This window comes from Manihot esculenta, chromosome 3 (assembly GCF_001659605.2).
Source record: "Manihot esculenta cultivar AM560-2 chromosome 3, M.esculenta_v8, whole genome shotgun sequence".
Taxonomy (NCBI): Eukaryota; Viridiplantae; Streptophyta; class Magnoliopsida; order Malpighiales; family Euphorbiaceae; genus Manihot; species Manihot esculenta.
Window position 1 is genome coordinate 6,893,642 of NC_035163.2, and position 22,952 is coordinate 6,916,593.

Below are 22,952 nucleotides of genomic sequence, written 5' to 3' on the forward strand. Positions count from 1 at the left end.
AGAGAAATTTTTCGTGGTGTGATCTTGTGTTTCTATTAAGAGTTTATGCTCTTTAATTTTTTTTTTTTTAAGCTTTTACTTTTTTTAGATGCTTTTAAGCACTTTATTTTATATTTTTCATTTTAGATATAATAATTTAAAAATAATACTATTAGGAGATGCTTTTGGATAATAATGCTGACGATATTTTAATAATAAAAAACACTTTAATAATGTTGAAGATGCTTTTAAGTTCAAAAACACTGAAAATGCTTTAATAATGCTGATATGTCTCCTCATTTTCAATGCCAAGGTCGACTGCTTCGAAGGATGAACTTGCTTTACAGGAGGAGGCTTTGATGCTGGATACAAGTTGTTGCATAATGGCTAGATATTTATCCAGCGATTTTGTATGAGTTAAGAGAGAGCTTGCATGAGACTTCTGTGTAAAAAATATAGACCTAAAAGTAAGTTGGAGCTAATGATCTTCGAATTGCTTTGAAATTTACTCTATGATTGTTGCTTTTGAATACTTTATGAATCTTATGAATTTAAACTGCATTTCACTTAGAAATTTTGGGCTAAAATAGAATGTTGAATTAAGGATTCTATGTGGTATCCATAATTCCAATAAAGAACCCATCAGACAAAACCTTAATGCAAATAGGGTAGAGTTAATATATTTTTCTTTAACAGTCTAGAATTTCGAGTTCTACTCCAAACCAATTCCATCGTTGAGAAAACCATCGAGGAAACTTAAATGTAGAGTTAATAATAAAAAAGAATAACTAGGTGTGGGATTTGGCTTTATTATGGACAAGAGAGACATTTGCCCTAGCTTGATGATAGTCTTAATAGGTGTAGATAGGGGGTTAATGGATAAGCTATTGATAAATTAGCTTTTAATTTTATGGGTGTTGAAAGGTTCTATGCCCAATTCATCTTAGTGAATAACTTTCAGAATAATGCAAGTGGAATATTAAAGAAATGGAACATTTTTTGGGAAATTTTCAAATTTATAGAATTGATTTTGAGGATATTTTGATAGTAGGTAAGATATTTGGATAAATCTTAAGGTTTATAATGCTATTTGCCAAATAAATTTGTTGCATAAAGATAGTTAGTATCATAAAAACCATCTGACACAGTTAAAATAGTATGGAAAGTTTCTTTTAAAAAATATTATGTATGAGGTCTAGCCCTTTGAGAAAATTTTATGAAACTAATTGCTCTTGTGATAATAAATCATTTGAATAAATATTTTTTTTATTTAGAAAGAGGTTTTAGCTTCGAAACAACAATCTCTTTCTGAAAGTTTTGTAAATAATTTTTAAAACAATAATTTTTTTTAGAGACTCCTAAATAGAGAATCCTTAAAGCTATGATAAAAATAAGAATGATAGAAAAATGAAATTAATTATTTTTGGACTTATCGTTGAAAAAGATTAGAACTTTGGAAAGAAGAAGAATTTTGGCTTTGTAGTTAATTTTGGCTTTTTAATTAAGAAATTTCAAGAATACTTTTAATTGACTATCTTGGAATAGTGTGCTTGTAACGGTCAGCTGCCTGCTTGCGGCTTCCATAGGCAGCTGTTCCGTCCCACATCAATAGATTTGAAAAAAATTAAATTCTATATAATAGTACGAAACTATTAAATAACTTGGATTAATCATTTTGGGTCAAATCAAAAGTGAGTCCAAAAGTTATTTGGGACAGTTTAGACCGGACTGTTTCAGTGTTATAAAGAATAATAAATTATTTTATCGTAAGCTTTAATTGGGTTAAACTCGGACTTTGAGTTTAGCTTAGGTCTTTTGAGTTGTTAATCCAGGGTTTTGTGATTGACTTTTTGATTTTTTCTTTGATGGAGCTTTTACAGCTTACTTTAGTTCTTTGGATTTTCTTGGGGGCTTTCTAGGAATCATGGAGAGGATTTTGTAAAAATTCATAAGTGAAAAAGTTAGGGTTAAATTTATCTCTCCTAATATATTCAATATCAAAATAAAATACATAAAATGGCTAGCTATCTTGCAAAAATCTATCTTGAAAAATATTTTGGACATTTTTTTTTCAAATATCTTTTGTTAATTTGCAATCTATCCTCAAAAAAAATTTCTGATCACAAATCACTTTGAAATTTTCAGATATAAAAAATACTTGAAAGAATTTCTTTTTTAATAGTAGAATAGTTTTTCTGAATACTATTCTAGTATCCAGAAATATATTGTCTAATACATTTTTTTATTATGTTCATTCCATTTTAAAATAGCATTAGAACCAAGCTCATAGGCATATTTTTCTACAATTTTAAAAGCATTCAGATTGGCAAGATGTAAATAAGGGATCTCTCTACTTTGTACTTTAACCTTTTCTTATGTCTCAAACTTCAAATTGTTTCTTTAATCAGTCATGCAAAGATTGAAGAATTTTGCATATATTAGGGTACAAACTAATAAATAATTCAAACAATCTAGGAATCCTTGTAATCAAGTTTGCTTAAGGATTCTATCAGGAAACTTATTGATTTTGCTTGCATCATATTGCTTCGGATATATATGGATCTGCGAAATAAAAGAGAACACCAGGTGGATTGGCTTTGCAGCTTCTCTGATACTGAAGTTAGTGTGGATACTGCATAAATAATAGAATTAACTATTAGGAAAAAATGATACCTGATTAAGCTGTGAGCTCCTTATATGGTGTATTTGATAAGGTTTGAATTTTATTAAAAGTATATAAGATGATAGAATTATATCCAGTATAGGATATAGAATCCTATATGAGATAGAATATGAAATCTATACATATAAAACAATATTTTGATATGAAAATATCCTATTGTGGTTATCTACCTACTTCATTAGGATAATTGTTGGAAATTTGAATAATTCAATTGGTCTGGTTATTGAGACTCAGATTAATATATTTTCAAACCAATCTACATCAGTAATCCCCCCTCTAGTGATTGAATCTTTAGGTTCGATATTGGATGGTATACTTAAATGTTGAAACTCTATTTAGAGTTTAAATCATTTTAAACGATTTTTTATACTAAAAGATTAAGGTAAGATATTGCCTTTAAAGTTTTAAGTGAGATGTTGTCATGTTGGGTGAGCTATCACTTAAAAAATTTTGGACAGGTTATTGCCTATCTCTTACTTCGAATCTTAAGGTGATAATTAATCGTCATAACAATTTTAATAGTCACAAAGTAGACAGATAGAGAGTACTTGAAAGATGATGATGTATCACCTTTATGTCCCTAACGACATATCACCTTTAGAATTTTGACATTGAAACGCCTTTTAAATTCATGACAGGAAATTGCCTTTGGGTTTTTTTAAAATAAATCACCTTGTAAAGTTCCCTGACGAAGAAGTTATTTTCCTTGTGAGATTCCTTGATGAAATTCTTTTACCTTAGTGATTCTCTTTGACAAAGTTGTTGCCTTAAGAGATTCTGGTGATAAAAAGTCTTAGTGGTTCCCTTTGACGAACTTGTCGACTTGCGAGATACTGGCGACGGGTCACTTTGGTGGTTTTCTCTTACGTACGTGTCACCTTGTGAGATTCTGGTGATAAATCGCCTTGGTGGTTCCTATTGACAAACTTGTCACCTTATAGGATTCTGGCAACATATCGCCTTGGTGGTTCAGCAATTTCATGCTTGATTCCATTATTGCTGTAATACCCGGCTAGACTTCGGTATCGGAATTCCTACCGTCCGGTGGAATCTCGGATGTCGGAAACCTCTAGAAGGGTAAAAGTATGTTTTTATGATATGTTTTCATGTTTTTTAATAATTTTAAGAATGTTTTTACATGAGTTTTGTATGAAAAGTCTTTGGAGGAAAACCCAGGTTCGGCCGCCGAAAGTCAAGTTCGGCCGCCGAACATGCATGCGTTTTGGAGGCACGTTAGACCCCCAAAAACATGAGAAAAGGGGAGTCCAGGTTCGGCCGCCGAAACTGAAGTTCGGCCGCCGAACATGGCATGCATGCGGAGGCACATTCGGCCCCCGAACGTGGCCTGGCCAGCCACCTATAAAAGGGGCACTTAGCCGAAATGGGGGAGCTTTCTCCCATTTTCGGCCACAGCTAGCTTCCGACCTCCCTCTCCCCAAATCTTGCGTTCTTTCTTCAAATCTCCTCCATTTTTCTTGAGTTTTAACCTCACATTGCAAGTTTTGAGCATTTTAAACAAGTTTGGAGCTTTGGAAACTCAGGAGCTCTTTTGCTTGGATCTCCGAGTTAGGTCGTCTCTCTCTCGATCTTCAAGAGGTAAGAGCCGATCTTAAGCTCAATGTATGTTTTAAACAAGTTTTATGAAGTTTTATGGGGTAGAAATGCATGTTTAAGTTAGTTGAGCTATGTTAGGTTTTATGTGATTCATGGACAATGTATGTTGTTGATGTGTGTTTGAAGTGTTGTAGTTGGGGTATATGCTAGTTTGAGACCCCTAGGTGTAATGTATGATATATATGCATGTTTTAGAACAAGTTTATGCATGATTTGAGGCTTGGGGAGGCAAGAGGCTCGTTTGAGCCAAGTTTCTGCCCATTTGGGAGAAACCAGGTTCGGCAGCCGAAGGAACTTTCGGCCGCCGAACCCCCTTTGTGGAGGCAGCATTCGGCTGCCGAAGCTTGCCCTCGAAAGAGGACTTTCGGATCTGTCTGGGACTTTCGGCCGCCGAAGGTGCCGCCGAAAGTGCCCTGTCCAGCCTTTCTTTGCATGTTTTGCATGGATGTTTTGAGATGTTTTAGGGGGTTTTTGGGGGATGTTTTTAGAGTCATGTTCTAGTATGTTTGGTCCCTCATTTGAGTCCACCTGTGTAGGTTCGGACCCGAGGAACCGAGGACCCCAGCAGTGAGTCTGCTACCCCAGTGTCTGGTCAGAGCTACCCAGAGGTGAGTGGAATAACTCTTATGCTTTTAAATAAATAAATCAGTTTTAGCATGATTCACGCATCATGAATGCCATGAGATATAATAGGGTGCTTGCATTAGAATTCACGAATATGTTGCATTGCATATTATGTTGATGATGCGGATGAATGTTGAATGATCCTTTAGTCCTCCTATGTTATGATATGATGATGATACGGTACGGAAGACCAGTGAGGCCCATTCTACGCCCCTGGCACTATGTAAGAGAAAAACCAGTGAGGCCCATTCTACGCCCCTGGCACTATGGAATGTTATGTTATGTTATGTATGTAAGAGAAAGACCAGTGAGGCCCATTCTACGCCCCTGGCACTATTGGAATGTGTAGAGGACTATTGGTGACAAATTCATCCTTGATGTGATTAGCTGTGATGTGATGCATTTCATGTTATCATATATTTTAAATGTTTTACTATTCTGCTCACTGGGCTTTGTAGCTCACCCCTCTCCCCTAACCTCAGATGTGCAGGTACAGGGTAGACCAGGAGGTTAGCCAAAGTTTGAAGTACATGTTTATGTAATAGTTAGAATGTGGACATGACAGATTGTATAATGATGTATAGATATGTAATGTAAGAGATTATAGTATGTTATGTAATGAGGTATATTGAGGTTATAGTTGTGCTTGACCCTATGAGTATTGTAATCCCTTGTTGATACATGATCTTAATGTCTATTGATGTTTATGTTTAACCAACTCAACTTATGATGTATCGCCCACTTGGGCAAGGATGAGATCCCACTGAGGGATTAATGTTTAAGTTATGTTATGTTTAGTGCATGCACAGGTTGAGTATGGTGTAGGATGTAAAGGAAAGTTTTAATTTTTATGTATGATTGTTGATCATGTATGGGATTAAGCAGGTTCACAGGTTTCAGGTTAGGCTTGCTACGGGTCCCGGCGGCCTTAAGTCGACCCGGATCCTAGCGCCGGTAGCGGTCCGATTTTCGGGTCGTTACAGAATGGTATCAGAGCCCTAGGTTCATATGGTCGGACCTAGAGTGTCGGGCTCATAGAGGTTATAGAAGGTCAAGCACAATAGGAAAGATCATGTCCACTAGGATAGGATGTGGAGTCCTGTCTTGTATGATGATGTGAAATGCCATGATAATATGCATGTGCATTAATGATATGCTATGATATGTGATGCGGGTTCATGTGTGCCCACATGAACCATATGATGCTAATGTTTGCTTGTGATGTGTACTGTTTTCAGAAAACAGGATGAGGGGAACTCATCGATCAGCAAGATTGACTGGAGTGCCACCTGAGGATGAGGGCATGAGTGCCCGTCCTTCCACATTGCCTAGGGCAATGTCTAGCAGGTCCAACAGGGACAGAGCAGTAAGAGACCTTAGAAGGTCTTTGGATCTGGGTAGAAGCAGATCAGTCAGAGGGACAGTTCAGGGAGGAATGTCAGAGGATATGGGGGATGATATGAACGTAGAGCAGAGAAGGGATGGCAGTTTGGGAGTTAGTATGTCGGAAGAAGGTATGGGAGAGTCCCAAGGAGGCACTCAGGCCTCGGGATTTGTTCAGCCACCCCACTACCCACACTTCCCACAAAATCCCGGGTATTCGATGGGAGGCACATCGGATTACCCTAGCTTCACTCCTTATCCCACACAGATGCCATACCCACCATACTACCCACCATACTCACAGTACCCGATGTATCCACCACCACCCTACTATCCAAATCCAGCAAACCCTACCTCAGAAAATGTTGCACCACCTCCACCACCTACAGAACCAGCAGCCCCAGTTACCCAACCTCCTAGACCTAGCTCAGCCAGTGGGAGCAAGGTCAAGATGACCGACTATATGAAGTTGGGTGCTCCCCAGTATGAAAAAGGGGATGACCCGTTTGTGTATCTGGAGAGGGTTAAGGTGATCACGGATGAGATTGGGGCTGATGATAGTAGAGCCATTCAGATGGCTGGGTTCACACTTAAGTGCAAGAAGGCACGAGAATGGTTCAAGAACTATGTGAACCCGAGGGTGGACAGCATGTCTTGGGAAGAGTTCGCAAACGAGTTTGCGGGATGGGCTTTCCCCGATAGCTCGAGGGAGCTAAAAATGATTGAGTTTGAGCAGTTGAGGCAAACTGATGAGATGGGAATAGAGGAGTTCACAGACAGATTTTTGGAGCTGTTGCCTTTTTCAGGGCAAAGCCTTGACACGGATCAGAAAAAGTCAAGGAGGTATATCATGAAACTCCACTCCAGATATTCCTCCTTGATCCAGTCAGCAGACAGGGAGAGCTTCCATGCCATAGTGGATATGGCCCGGAAAATGGAGGCCAGTGCCGTCGTTCAAGGGACAGTCAAGCAGTCAGTGGCACAACCTTCTGGTTCTAAGACCCCAGGCTCTTCTTCTTTTAGTGCAGCAGCTTCAGGCAGCAAGAGGTGGAGCAGTACCACCAAGAAGTCGAAGAAGAACAAGTTTTGGAACAAGGTCAAGTCCAGTCTGGGACTAGGTAGTGGCTCAAGCTCTGGTGCGGATAATGCAGTTTGTGCAAGGTGTGGTAAGCCACACAGGGGAGTATGTCGGTTTGGGACGACGGCCTGTTACAGATGTGGTCAGGAGGGGCATATGTCTCGAGATTGTCCAAGAGCAGCCCCGATGGCACAGTCCCAGCAGACAGCTTCAGGCAGTGTAGCGCAGCCAGCAGCTCCAGCCATGACGCAGGCCAGTGGCAGAGGCAGAGGGAGAGGGGCAGCCTCTTCTTCAGCGGGTTTCAGGGGTGAAGGTCCATCAGCTCCAGCACGGATCTTCACGATGACTCAACAGGAGGCAGATGCATCTAACACCGTGGTGGCAGGTAATTTGGTCATTGGTTGTTCAGATGTGTACGCCTTGATGGACCCTGGTGCATCTCATTCTTTTGTTACACCGAGAGCCGTCCAGAGGTTAGGGTTGATGATCTCTGAGTTAGAGTGTCCTCTCTGGGTCAGTGGACCCAAGTGTGATCCATCAGTGGCAGAGTCAGTCTGCCAGTGTAGTCCTGTGTTTGTTGAGGGAAGATGCATGTCCGCCGACCTTGTGGTTCTAGACTTGATAGATTTTGACGTCATTCTAGGGATGGACTGGTTATCTACCCATGGTGCTACCTTGGACTGCAGAGACAAGGTAGTCAGGTTCAGAGGTCAGGATGGGTCTGAGGTTGTCTTCAGAGGAGACAAGAGGGGTACACCTAGAGGTCTGATATCAGCTCTTCAGGCTCATAGGTTGCTTAGGAGGGGATGTCAGGGGTATTTGGCTCATGTGAGAGAGCTTAACAGTCAGGTTAGAGAGCCCGCCTCGGTGCCAGTGGTTAGAGAGTTTCTAGACGTCTTCCCAGACGAGCTGCCAGGTTTACCACCTGCTAGGGAGATAGAGTTCGAGTTAGAACTGATGCCTGGAACCCGACCGATCTCTATCCCTCCCTACAGGATGGCGCCAGCAGAATTGAAAGAGTTGAAGGAGCAGTTACAGGAGCTGGTAGACAAGGGCTTCATCCGACCGAGTACCTCACCCTGGGGTGCTCCAGTTTTGTTCGTGAGAAAGAAGGATGGATCCCTTAGACTTTGTATCGACTACAGGCAGTTGAACAAAGTCACTACCAAGAACAAGTACCCTTTGCCAAGGATCGACGATCTATTCGACCAGCTAGCAGGAGCGGGTTGTTTCTCCAAAATAGATCTGAGATCTGGGTACCACAAGTTGAGGATCAGGGAAGAGGATGTGCCAAAGACGGCTTTCAGGACCAGATATGGGCATTTTGAGTTCCTTGTAATGCCGTTCGGGTTAACCAACGCCCCTGCAGCATTTATGGATCTCATGAACAGAGTGTTTAGCCAGTACCTGGATCACTTCGTTATTGTCTTCTTAGATGATATCCTAGTGTATTCCAGGAATGCAGAGGAGCATGCCCATCATCTGCGGTTGGTCTTGCAGACCTTGAGGGAACATGGCTTGTATGCCAAGTTCTCTAAGTGTGAGTTCTGGCTGAGGAGCATTTCATTCTTGGGGCATATAGTGTCAGAGAATGGTATTGAGGTAGACCCCAAGAAGACAGAAACTGTGGCTAACTGGCCTAGACCCACTTCAGTGACGGAGATCAGAAGTTTCTTGGGTTTGGCAGGTTACTACAGGAGGTTCGTTCAAGACTTCTCGAAAATAGCAGCTCCTCTGACCAGACTAACCAGGAAGAATCAGAAGTTTCTGTGGACCGACCAGTGCGAAGAGAGTTTCGAAGAGCTTAAGAAGAGGTTGACTTCAGCACCAGTTTTAGCTCTGCCATCTAGTGATGAGGACTTTACAGTCTTTTGTGATGCGTCCCGTGTGGGACTGGGTTGTGTACTGATGCAGAATGAGAGGGTGATTGCTTATGCTTCTAGGCAGCTGAAGAAGCATGAGTTGAGTTACCCCACACATGACCTGGAGATGGCAGCAGTAATCTTTGCGCTCAAGATGTGGAGGCATTACCTCTATGGGGTAAAATGTGAGATCTTTACCGATCATAAGAGCCTGCAGTACATCTTGAGTCAAAGAGATTTGAACTTGAGACAGAGGAGATGGGTAGAGCTGCTGAGTGACTACGATTGCAAGATTCAGTATCATCCGGGTAAGGCGAATGTCGTGGCAGACGCCCTAAGCCGGAAGTCACTAGGCAGTCTATCCCACATCACGGCAGAGAGGAGACCGGTGGTGAAGGAGTTTTACAAACTCATTGATGAAGGTCTACAATTGGAGTTGTCTGGTACAGGTGCCTTGGTTGCTCAGATGAAAGTGACACCCGTGTTTCTGGAGCAGGTGGCTCAGAAACAGCATGAGGACCCAGAGTTAGTGAAGATTGCCAGGACTGTTCAGTCAGGCAAGGATAGTGAGTTCAGATTTGACAGTAAGGGGATCCTCCGCTATGGGAGTTGACTATGTGTACCAGATGACATAAGGCTAAAAGGAGACATTATGAGAGAGGCTCATAATGCAAGATACAGCATTCACCCCGGAGCCACCAAGATGTACCAAGATCTGAAGAAAGTCTATTGGTGGCCAGCGATGAAGAAAGAAGTGGCAGAGTTTGTGTCCGCCTGCGAAGTATGTCAGAGGGTGAAGCTGGAACATCAGAAGCCGGCTGGAATGCTTAACCCGCTACCTATTCCAGAGTGGAAATGGGAGAATATAGCTATGGACTTCGTAGTGGGGTTACCGGCAGCGTCCAACAGATTGGACTCCATATGGGTGATTGTGGACAGACTCACCAAATCTGCTCACTTCATCCCTGTCAGGAGTGGCTACTCTGTGGACAAGTTGGCGCAGGTATATGTGAATGAAATCGTCAGACTGCATGGGGTTCCTGTTTCTATAGTGTCAGATAGAGGGCCCCAGTTCACCTCCAGGTTTTGGCGGAGTCTGCAGGATGCCATAGGTACTAGGTTGGATTTCAGTACTGCCTTCCACCCTCAGACTGACGGACAGTCAGAAAGGACCATCCAGACTATCGAGGATATGCTTAGGATGTGTGTGCTGGACTTTGGCGGTTCTTGGAGGCAACATCTACCTTTGGTGGAGTTTGCCTACAATAACAGCCATCATGCTAGCATCGGGATGGCTCCATATGAAGCTTTATATGGGAGGAAGTGCAGGTCACCTGTTTGCTGGGAGGAAGTTGGAGAAAAGGCCTTGGCAGGGCCTGAGCTAGTAGAGATCACCAGCAGGGTAGTATCCATAATCAGAGAGAGAATCAAAACTGCTGCAAGCAGACAGAAGAGTTATGCAGACATCCGCAGAAGACAGGTAGAGTTTCAGGAGGGGGATCTGGTATTGCTCAAGGTGTCTCCAATGAAAGGAGTGGTTCGCTTTGGGAAGAAAGGTAAACTAGCCCCACGATACATCAGACCCTTCGAAATCTTGCAGAAGATTGGGAATGTGTCGTACAAGCTAGATTTGCCTGCTTCAATGGCAAGAATCCATCCGGTTTTCCATGTTTCAATGTTGAGGAAATTTGTGTCAGATCCGGGCAAGGTTCTTAGTGAGCCTGATGTGGAGATCCAAGAGGATCTCACCTATGTTGAGCAGCCAGTACGGATCATAGACACTCAGATCAGAAAGCCAAGAAACAAGGAAATCCCGATGGTGAAAGTCCTATGGAATCACCACAATATGGAAGAGTGCACCTGGGAGACACGGGAGTCCATGCTCCAGCAATATCCCCATCTCTTTTAGAGGTTAGTATCCTTGTGTGCTATGTGTTATGTATGTATGTTATGTTGTTTTGCTATGCATGTACTAGTTGAGGAACATTCGGGGACGAATGTTCTTAAGGGGGAGAGAATGTAATACCCGGCTAGACTCCGGTATCGGAATTCCTACCGTCCGGTGGAATTTCGGATGTCGGAAACCTCTAGAAGGGTAAAAGTATGTTTTTATGATATGTTTTCATGTTTTTTAATAATTTTAAGAATGTTTTTACATGAGTTTTGTATGAAAAGTCTTTGGAGGAAAACCCAGGTTCGGCCGCCGAAAGTCAAGTTCGGCCGCCGAACATGCATGCGTTTTGGAGGCACGTTAGACCCCCGAAAACATGAGAAAAGGGGAGTCCAGGTTCGGCCGCCGAAACTGAAGTTCGGCCGCCGAACATGGCATGCATGCGGAGGCACATTCGGCCCCCGAACGTGGCCTGGCCAGCCACCTATAAAAGGGGCACTTAGCCGAAATGGGGGAGCTTTCTCCCATTTTCGGCCACAGCTAGCTTCCGACCTCCCTCTCCCCAAATCTTGCGTTCTTTCTTCAAATCTCCTCCATTTTTCTTGAGTTTTAACCTCACATTGCAAGTTTTGAGCATTTTAAACAAGTTTGGAGCTTTGGAAACTCAGGAGCTCTTTTGCTTGGATCTCCGAGTTAGGTCGTCTCTCTCTCGATCTTCAAGAGGTAAGAGCTGATCTTAAGCTCAATGTATGTTTTAAACAAGTTTTATGAAGTTTTATGGGGTAGAAATGCATGTTTAAGTTAGTTGAGCTATGTTAGGTTTTATGTGATTCATGGACAATGTATGTTGTTGATGTGTGTTTGAAGTGTTGTAGTTGGGGTATATGCTAGTTTGAGACCCCTAGGTGTAATGTATGATATATATGCATGTTTTAGAACAAGTTTATGCATGATTTGAGGCTTGGGGAGGCAAGAGGCTCGTTTGAGCCAAGTTTCTGCCCATTTGGGAGAAACCAGGTTCGGCAGCCGAAGGAACTTTCGGCCGCCGAACCCCCTTTGTGGAGGCAGCATTCGGCTGCCGAAGCTTGCCCTCGAAAGAGGACTTTCGGATCTGTCTGGGACTTTCGGCCGCCGAAGGTGCCGCCGAAAGTGCCTGACTTTCGGATCTGTCTAGGAATTTCGGCCGCCGAAGGTGCCGCCGAAAGTGCCCTGTCCAGCCTTTCTTTGCATGTTTTGCATGGATGTTTTGAGATGTTTTAGGGGGTTTTTGGGGGATGTTTTTAGAGTCATGTTCTAGTATGTTTGGTCCCTCATTTGAGTCCACCTGTGTAGGTTCGGACCCGAGGAACCGAGGACCCCAGCAGTGAGTCTGCTGCCCCAGTGTCTGGTCAGAGCTACCCAGAGGTGAGTGGAATAACTCTTATGCTTTTAAATAAATAAATCAGTTTTAGCATGATTCACGCATCATGAATGCCATGAGATATAATAGGGTGCTTGCATTAGAATTCACGAATATGTTGCATTGCATATTATGTTGATGATGCGGATGAATGTTGAATGATCCTTTAGTCCTCCTATGTTATGATATGATGATGATACGGTACGGAAGACCAGTGAGGCCCATTCTACGCCCCTGGCACTATGTAAGAGAAAGACTAGTGAGGCCCATTCTACGCCCCTGGCACTATGGAATGTTATGTTATGTTATGTATGTAAGAGAAAGACCAGTGAGGCCCATTCTACGCCCCTGACACTATTGGAATGTGTAGAGGACTATTGGTGACAAATTCATCCTTGATGTGATTAGCTGTGATGTGATGCATTTCATGTTATCATATATTTTAAATGTTTTACTATTCTGCTCACTGGGCTTTGTAGCTCACCCCTCTCCCCTAACCTCAGATGTGCAGGTACAGGGTAGACCAGGAGGTTAGCCAAAGTTTGAAGTACATGTTTATGTAATAGTTAGAATGTGGACATGACAGATTGTATAATGATGTATAGATATGTAATGTAAGAGATTATAGTATGTTATGTAATGAGGTATATTGAGGTTATAGTTGTGCTTGACCCTATGAGTATTGTAATCCCTTGTTGATACATGATCTTAATGTCTATTGATGTTTATGTTTAACCAACTCAACTTATGATGTATCGCCCACTTGGGCAAGGATGAGATCCCACTGAGGGATTAATGTTTAAGTTATGTTATGTTTAGTGCATGCACAGGTTGAGTATGGTGTAGGATGTAAAGGAAAGTTTTAATTTTTATGTATGATTGTTGATCATGTATGGGATTAAGCAGGTTCACAGGTTTCAGGTTAGGCTTGCTACGGGTCCTGGCGGCCTTAAGTCGACCCGGATCCTAGCGCCGGTAGCGGTCCGATTTTCGGGTCGTTAGAATTGCTTTGTTATTATGATCAATGTGGCCATTTGATTCTTGATTGCAAGGTAATATATTGTTAGTTTGAATAATTTTGAGTCCGTAATTGCTTGGATTGTTCAAACACAGGAACACTTGGTGTAAAAACTAAGGAAGTTGCATGATCTAGCGTTATCACCATACGTTTGGGTAGCTAGGATTAGATCTCTCTATTTCTTAATGCAATTGACAGTTGTTTTGATGCCTAACGTCCAGGGACGTTCCTTGGCAACTTGTTGATTAGTAATTAATTAGAGGACGTTCCCTAATTGGTTTATGATTAAGGAGAGACATGGTGGTGAGAAGCGTTTTCCATCTCCATAACTAATCTAATGAATCAATCAAAAGAATATAAGTTTCAATAATCAATCCCAACAACTGAAGTGGATCCAATTCTTCAACTAGAGCTTTCTCATAATTGATTTCTCTTTATTTTTACTATTCGCTTATTTTATTGCTTTCTTTATTAGTTCAATTAAATCAATTTCAAAACCCCTCCCCTATTTACTTTTATTGCAATTTATTTTTATTTGCTTTCAGTTTCTTGCTTTCAGTTAATTCTCTTGGTCTTAATAAGGAAGATAGGTAAGTTTTCAATTCCCTGTGGATTCGATCCTTTCACCACTATCTACAGTTGTAAGATTGTTGATAACCAAAAAGGTTATTTTTGACTGGTTTCGACAACCGCGAGTCAAAAATTGGCGCCGTTGCCGAGAAATTGATTTAACTTGTTTATTTTTCTTTCATGACCAGATCTGGACACAAGGAGACTCTACCTTACGATCTAGAAATTGAGTGCACAATCAGGAGATTAGGGAAGCAAGCAACTCGGCTTTAGGAGACAACTGAAGCCGAATCTGTGCAGGAAGCACACCAAATCGCAGATCCACTTTCTAAAACCCCTGAATCGCAGCATCAAGCCACAGAGATGGCTGAAAACGTGGCACCACCTGCTGCCCATGCTGGACATGCTGTCCATGATGAAATAATACAAGAAAATCCAACCATGAGGGCACCAATGCCAAGAGAAAGAACCATGAGAGAATTGGCAGCCCCTATTGGTGATCAAGCACCTCTTTGCATCACTTATCCATCTCTAACAGTTCCCTTTGAACTGAAAACAGGTTTGATTCATCTACTCCCTAAATTTAGAGGTTTAGAGAATGAAAATCCACACAAGCACTTAAAAGAATTTAACATTGTCTGTTCATCCATGAGGCCGCAAGGCATAACTGAAGAATATGTTAAATTGAGAGCTTTTCCTTTTTCACTTGATGATTATGCTAAAGATTGGTTATTTTATTTACCACCTGGATCTATCACTTCTTGGGATGATATGGTAATAGTTTTTCTAAACAAATACTTCCCAACTTCTAAAGCCATTGGCATAAGAAGAGAGATCAGTAGCATTAGACAGAAACAATTTGAGGATTTATATGACTATTGGGAAAGGTTCAAAAGATTGTGTACAGGTTGTCCTCAACATGATATCTCAGACAAGTCACTCATAGAATTCTTCTATGGAGGTTTGCTACCATCTAAAAGGAGATTCATTGATGTGGCATGTGGAGGTTTCATTGCAGATAAGACACCTAGGGAGATGAGAGAGTTGATCTTAATACTTGCAACCTCATCTAGGCAATATGAAGAAGAAAAGCAACTATAGAGAGGAGCCAATAAGGTAAGTACATCCACTATTTCCTCTCAGCTTTCTGAACTGACCTCTGTTATGAAAAATTTTGTCTTAGGTCAAACTCAACAGGCTCAGCCACCCCAGCGACCTCGGCCATGTGGGATTTGTGCATATGTAGGACACCTAACTGATCAATATCCTACTCTTCAAGAAGATATCCAGCAAGTGAATGCCATTGGATGTAACGCCCCGGAAATCCGGACCGCTACCGGCGCTAGGATTCAGGTCGGCTTAAGGCCGCCGGAACCCGTAGCAAGCCTACATACATCCTGTTCACCTGTTTAATCCCATACATGATCATCAAACATACATAAGAATTAAAAACTTTTCTTTTTCTTCATTCACCAAACTCAACCTGTGCATGCACTATATTCATCATATACATAAACATTAATCCCTCTGTGGGATTTCAACAAAGCCTCAAGGGCTATACATCATATGGTGAGTTGGTTTACATCAATATCAAAACACAAGATCATGTACATACCAAGGGATTAACATATACTATGGTCAAGCACAACTCTATCCTCAATAACATAATTACATTACATTCTTATCATTTGTCATGTCCACATACTCTAGCTATTACATACATATGACTTTTCTCTTCTTTTCTTCTCTATCACTCCCGTACCTGCAAACCTGGGGGTTAGGGGAGAGGGGTGAGCTAAAAGCCCAGTGAGCAGAAACTAAAAACATTATATTAAAGTTCATGCTTTCATGAAATGCATCATATCACAGACAATCCACATCAAGGGTGAACCTGTCACCAATTAGTCCCAACATAGTCTCGTGCCAGGCCGTAGCATGGGGTCCTGGTCTTCCTGTCATAACATACATAAAGTCTCGTGCCAGGCCGTAGCATGGGGTCCTGGTCTTCCTGTCATATCATATATAAAGCCTCGTGCCAGGCCGTAGCATGGGGTCCTGGTCTTCCTGTCATATCATATATAAAGCCTCGTGCCAGGCCGTAGCATGGGGTCCTGGTCTTCCTGTCATATCATATATAAAGTCTCGTGCCAGGCCGTAGCATATCATTAATGCACATGCAAAAACTTATTTAAAATCATAGTGCCCATATCTGGTCCTGAAGGCCGTCTTTGGCACGTCCTCCTCTCTGATTCTCAACTGATGGTACCCGGATCTCAGATCTATTTTGGAGAAACAACCCGCTCCTGCTAGCTGGTCGAATAGATCGTCGATCCTTGGCAATGGGTACTTATTCTTGATGGTGACTTTGTTCAACTGCCTGTAGTCGATACAAAGCCTGAGGGATCCATCCTTTTTCTTCACGAAGAGTACTGGAGCACCCCAAGGTGAGGTACTCGGTCGGATGAAACCCTTGTCCACCAGTTCTTGCAACTGTTCCTTCAACTCTTTCATAGGTGAACAGGATGTATGTAGGCTTGCTACGGGTTCCGGCGGCCTTAAGCCGACCTGAATCCTAGCGCCGGTAGCGGTCCGGATTTCCGGGGCGTTACATTGGAGGATACAACAGTCAGGTAAGACATGATTCATATTCTAACACCTACAATCCAGGTTGGAGAGACCACCCCAATTTCAGTTATAGAAGGGCTAACAACAACCAGAACTATCAGAGTTATCAAAGAAATCAAGCCCAACCAGCACCTCCAAGTTTCAACCAGCACCTTGAGAAGATGATAGAGACATTGGCAAACTCTGTACAAACTCTCCAACAATAGGTGGGACAGATGGCAATATCTATGAGCAAGTCTGAATCCTAAGGTAAGCTGCCTTCCCAAACTGAAACTAATCCTAGATAGAATATCAGTGCTATCATATTAAGAAGTGGAAAAGAGCTTCAAGATGCCAAATCTGATTAAGAAAGACCAAGGGCGCAAGAGCAAGTTGTTTTAGAAGACCAACCGACGCACCACCTTTCCAAGCCGAATGAGCAAGCCAAATAGGTTCATCAGCCAAATATAAATCAGCAAGTAAGTTTCCAAATTTCACCTCCTTTTCCAAAAAGATTTGAAAGAACACAAAAAGAAAAAAAAGAAAAAGAGATCCTTGAGACCTTTAGGAAAGTGGAAATCAACATACCTATGCTAGATGCTGTGAAACAGATTCCCAGGTACACAAAATTTCTGAAAAAACTGTATGCTAACAGAAGGAAGCTTACTGAGAGAGAAAAAGTAAGTGTAGGTGAGGTTGTTACTGCTGTGATAAAAAGAGAACTCCCAACCAAATGCAAAGATAAATGAATGTTTGCTATTTCTTGCAAAATTAGCAATGTTGGAATAAAGAAAGCTATGTGTGATTTAGGTGCATCCATTAATGTTATGCCTCTTTCCATCTATAATTCTTTGAATGCAGGTGCACTGAAAGATACGAGAGTAGTAATTCAGTTGGCTGACCGATCTGTGGTGTATCCAAAAGGAGTTCTAGAAGATGTTCTAGTGCAAGTAGATGAACTTGTCTTTCCAGCAGACTTTTATGTGATTGATACAAAAGAAGACAATTGTAACACTTTTTCAGACATCCTTCTTGGACGACCTTTCTTAAGTACAGCCAGGACTAAGATAGATGTGCATGATGGCACTCTCACTATGGAATTTGAAGGGGAAGTGATTAAGTTTAATGTTTATGATGCAATGAAATATCCCCATAATATGTCCCCTGTTTATGGTCTTGATATTATTGATTGCTTGAGTCAGGAAATTTTTTATATGAATCAAGATGATATACTAAAAAGTGACCTTTGCAGGAAAGAGAGCCAGAAAGAGCTAGGACTGAAAGAAACAGTCTGCAGCATCCAGCAGATGAGCTGCAGACAAGCGCAGAAAGGGAAGGGACCAATTACACCTCTTCAGATCAATTCGCAGAAGAGCCTTATGCAGACAGAGGGCACTCCAACTGAACCACCTTAGCTTGAACCGTAGGACAGTCCTGCAATACACCCCTTTCAGACAGGTCTTGCGCAGAAGGAAGAGGCTGAATCCAATTTAGCCATATAGCCAACACAAACAGCCCATGCGCATAAGGAATAAAAAGATTTCCAATTGCCCAAAGCAAAGGAGCATGAGGAACACTTTCTACCCAAGCCACCAGATAAGGCAAAATCTTGTCTGCCTAAACAGAAGCTCTCCATGTGGCAACCTCCTGAATGTGTAGAAAGCGACTTCCCCTTTGATAGGCCCAAGCACACAAAAGACAAAATCAAGAAGACTGCAAAACATGATGTTTGGGAGGAACCATGCCTAAAACCATACTATGAAGGATTCACAGTGCAAGTGGTGGAAGAAATTCCACTACATCATCCCTCTCAGTCTGTCTAGGCGATCGCACCATGCAACACCACACCAGGGGAGTACTCAGTTTCTTTTGTATTTTAATATTTCTTATACATTGAGGACAATGCATGATTTAGGTGTGGGGGTGCATATTTCTGAATTTTTATTTTTGCTTTCATTTTCAGTTTGAATTTTTTTTTTCATTTTTTGTGTGATTTTTTTTCATTTTTGATTTCAATAACACACATGAACCACAGTCTTCTTTTTGATTTGCTTCACTCAAACTCTTAGACTATGTTGAATGAGCTTTCTTCCCATGACACCATTGATATGATGACTCTTTAAACTTAAGTTGAATCAATTGCAGTGAGTTGTATTCATGTTTGGGAATTGCCTTCTGAATTGAATCTTTGAGCTTGCCATGGTGAAAAATATATATTAGTCATTAGAGAGAATGAACTGAAAGATGTGTGAATGAACTTAATATGACTTGTTTTAGCAATTGGTGTTGATTTGCCCAATTCTTTGAGAAAGGAAATTCGGCAAAGGCTTAGACTTCATGAGCACAAACTGAAAACTGTTCCAATGGTTGAAAGACTATGAATAGAGCTAGTAGCCACTTGGACAGGTGACCAATTGAAAATATATACTTTCACATCAATAAGTTTGTGACTTTTTCAAGCAAGATTAATGTGCAAAAGACTGAATAAGTACTTCAAGGTAAGGGCAAATCACTCTGAAAGCTAGAAAGAGTCTTAATTGAACAAATAATAGGTGCATGTGTAATCTCTCTCTTGAGTAAAACAAATACTAGACATGGTAGGTAAAGGGAGACAAGGAAAGAAGGTGAGTAACCTTGATGCATACATTCTTCACTGCAATGATTCAAAATAGGTATCTAGAGTAAGAGCTTAAGTGGAAATAAGGATCAAGAAGCAAAGAGAGCTTGTTTGACTATGTTTATTTGCTTGAGGATAAGCAAAAGGCTAGGTGTGGGGGTATTTGATAGAGCATATTTTAGACCAATTTATCACGATGTTATTGATGTTAATTTACATTATTTCTGCCTAAATTTGTGATTTTAATCTTATTCTGCAGAAAATGGTGTAAAGAGACAATTTGGTGAAAAAGCCCCTAAAACTGCCTTAAATGGAGCAAAAGAGAACAAGCATGCCAAGTGCAACCTGAAAGGTGTTAGTGTAATTGCCCTAGGCCATTATCTTAGATCTTTTTGTATGTCGTTTGATTATTAATAAAAGAGGTTTTTATCATTATTATTTGTTTACATATTACATAATAATGATTATTATCCCTGGTTACTTATTATTATGTTGATAATAATAAAATATAATTAGTATGATTATTGATTGATAATCATGAGATGATTATGTATATGTTAATATAATTCAATAATCATAGATACTTGTTAGAGAATAAAATATTGGATGGACCCGCATTGAGATCACTACATGGGTTATTGTCATAAGTGAATCTCAAAGTAGTTATATCTTAATCCTTTGACTTGAGATTGTCATAGTTTCCAACATAAGAACTATTATGTTTTGACATAACCAAACATTGTCTTTAATCGGACAATCATAAAGGTTATGATTGAGCATAATAAAAATTATGTAGAGGATATTGAACAATCAAGATAGGATTTGTCCCTCTCTCTGAGAGAGATATCTTCTAGGTCTCTCGATAAGTGAGACTGAGAAATGTATGGCCGTGCTCAAATGAATTGATAGTGTGATCAATATTATTTGAATTTATCAGTCTACTTAGAGATCGAGAAATCATAAGTTTGAACATTATAAGTTTGACATTGACCATGACTTATGTTCAAACTAGATATCGTGTGACAAAGGGATTAATACATATTCTATTTATTAGACTTTATCGGACTATTGATCCTCATATTAGTTGGGTAGTCATAATGTCTTGCTAGAGGCCACTTATGACTTATGTGCCTTGTGGGACTGGGCCTATTGCCAATTAATGTGAGCCTATTGGGTCACACACAAAAGAACGTTGTTGATGTACTATGACATATTAATGGGCTAAAAACCCATTAATATAATTAATAATAATAAAGTGTTATGATTATTAATCATTAATATAATTAATAATAATAAAGTGTTATTATTATTAATTATTTATTATTATGAGATAATAATATTTAAAAGATCTGCAGTTTATCTGTAACTGTTACAGATAAAGGAATCTATCACATAAGATATTTGAGTATCTGTGAGATTGTGATAATGAGTTATGAACACAACTCCTTTTAGGAAAAGGAGCTGTGGGAAAAATAAGACTGAAACATATAAATACTCCTTCTATGAATTGTGGAAGGATGATGTTAATTTTTGAGAAAACTCAGTCTAAAAAGCTGCAGATTGTGGAGCACACAATCTATCTATCTTTGAGAGAGCTAACACTCTAAAAGGATAGAAGATGTTCGTGTGGATACCATAGAGGGTGTTCATTTGAAAAAGCAGCACCATCAGTCCGCCATTGTATCTTTTGGACGAAATTAACAAGTTAGTCTCATATCCTTCTTATGAAATAAACGAAGCACTCGGATTCTGGGAAAGAAAATCCGAGATTTTATTTTTTCCGCTGCGCAATTTGGGTTGCAATAATCCAATTTGGGTTGTAATAATCTCGAGATTTTCTAACAGTGGTATCAGAGTCAACCTGTGCTTTTCGTTTAAATTAATTATGCCATGATTGATGTGATATATGCAATATATGATTTGAGAATGGCATGATAATTATGGAATATTTTGTGAATAAATGATCAAATCATTTAGGTAATTTTTGTTAAAAAAATTTTTTTGATCTTCTTGAAAATTTTGGATCTAGAATCAAAATTGTTTTGATTCGTTGTTTTAAGTTTTAATTATTAATTAAAACAACAACAATAAAAAAAAGGGGAATTTGAAATTTGGAATTTGCAACTAGATTCACGATGAACCGTCATCGTGAACCCAGAAATTGGCGAGGCTGATAGGCGGACATGGAGGGTGTGTGACGCTCCTTCCATCATCACGACCACCTGCGGCAGGCAGAGCAGAGAGTGTCTCTATTGCCGCCGGCGAAGAGTGACTGGTCCTTCGGCCGTCAAGAGCCTAGCCAGCATTGCTGCCTAGAATGCAGCGACTGAGAAGGCTGAGAAAGTCTCGGTTCGAGGTCCCCTCCCGAGTCGACGGCCACCGTCGGGGCTCTTTGCTGCCTCGCGCACTTGCTGCGCGGTAGATCGCGCTCCCGTGGGTCGCACGCCGGTGGGTCGCGCACTAGCTTGGTGCGCTTCGCGCTCCGGTGGGCCGCGTGCTGGTGTGTGTCGTGCGCTGGTGGGTCGCGCGTTGGTGGGTCGCTGCTGGATTACTGGGCGGCGGCTAGGGCTTCTTCCTGAAGAAAAAGATGCCCTAAATTACAATTTTGCCCCTAGAAATGAAATAAAAAAATAAAAAAAATAATAATAAGAAAATAAATTTTAAAATTATTTTCTTTTAGTCTTTAAATCAGATTTAAATGACTATATTTTATTATTTTTTTTAGTCTTTAAATGAGATTTAAATGACTATATTTTATTATTTTGTCATATATTAGTATGAGATACTATGTATGATAGCCTATATATATGTGTGTGCATATAGGATGCTATAATATATATATATATGCAAGACAAAATAATTAAAATTAAAAATTGAACCCTCACTCTAAAATTTTAAGTTTTAATGCCACCCACATATTAAATACCTATCAAGACTAAGATCACCAAAATGCAGGTTTTGCCAAAAAAAAGTGCTTAGGTTATCTTAGTAAGATAGGATGAGTAATAGTTACTCATTTATTTAATTTTGGTTGGGCTTAATTAGGCTATCAAAACGGTTTTGGGCCTAAGGCATTAGATGGGGTATAACATGCATTTGACATATGATGTCAACACCTCATAATCTAAGAGTTACATTAGATGTAATTGGTAAGGAGTTACCTACCTAAATAACTTAATTCTAAGCGTCATGGCAAAGCTGACTTAGAATTAGGTGAAATATGGATCTTAGCCCACTAAAATATTATTATTTTTGAGAGTTATATTTTAGTGGAAGATTATTATCACCTCAATATTAATTTATTAAATTAATTATATTTGCATATTTTGTAGATAATTATGGCTGCTAATAATAATTCCACATTATCACTGCGATCCATCCTTGAGAAGGATAAACTGAAAGAAAATAGAATTAATTTTGTTGACTGGTTTAGAAACTTGAGAATTGTTCTCAAGCAAGAGAAAAAGTCCTACGTGCTTGATGAAGCTATCCCATAACCACCTCCTGCTGATGCTACTAATGCTGTTAAGAACAAGCATAAGAAGTATATGGATGATTCTAATGACATTGGATGTCTTATGTTGGCAACTATATGCCCAAAACTTCAGAAGGATCTGGAGCACCTTGAGG

At 40.3% G+C, this 22,952-nt stretch overlaps 1 protein-coding gene across 2 annotated transcripts; it reads left to right on the forward strand.

Annotated features, from left to right (window-relative positions):
- Positions 1–262: 262 nt before the first annotated feature.
- On the forward strand, positions 263–18,847 carry LOC122723222. 2 transcript variants are annotated; one of them, XR_006350173.1, is made up of 3 exons: positions 14,819–15,410; positions 16,718–17,184; positions 17,567–18,847. XR_006350173.1 is itself a non-coding variant. In XM_043954765.1 (2 exons), the coding sequence occupies exons 1-2, from the start codon at positions 413–415 to the stop codon at positions 18,118–18,120; spliced, it is 588 nt and encodes a 195-aa protein (XP_043810700.1). In that variant the 5' UTR covers positions 263–412; the 3' UTR covers positions 18,121–18,847. The 2 variants fall into 2 exon arrangements, 1 of the variants encoding a protein (XP_043810700.1); XM_043954765.1 differs by lacking the exons at positions 14,819–15,410; positions 16,718–17,184 and adding an exon at positions 263–446.
- Positions 18,848–22,952: the final 4,105 nt, after the last annotated feature.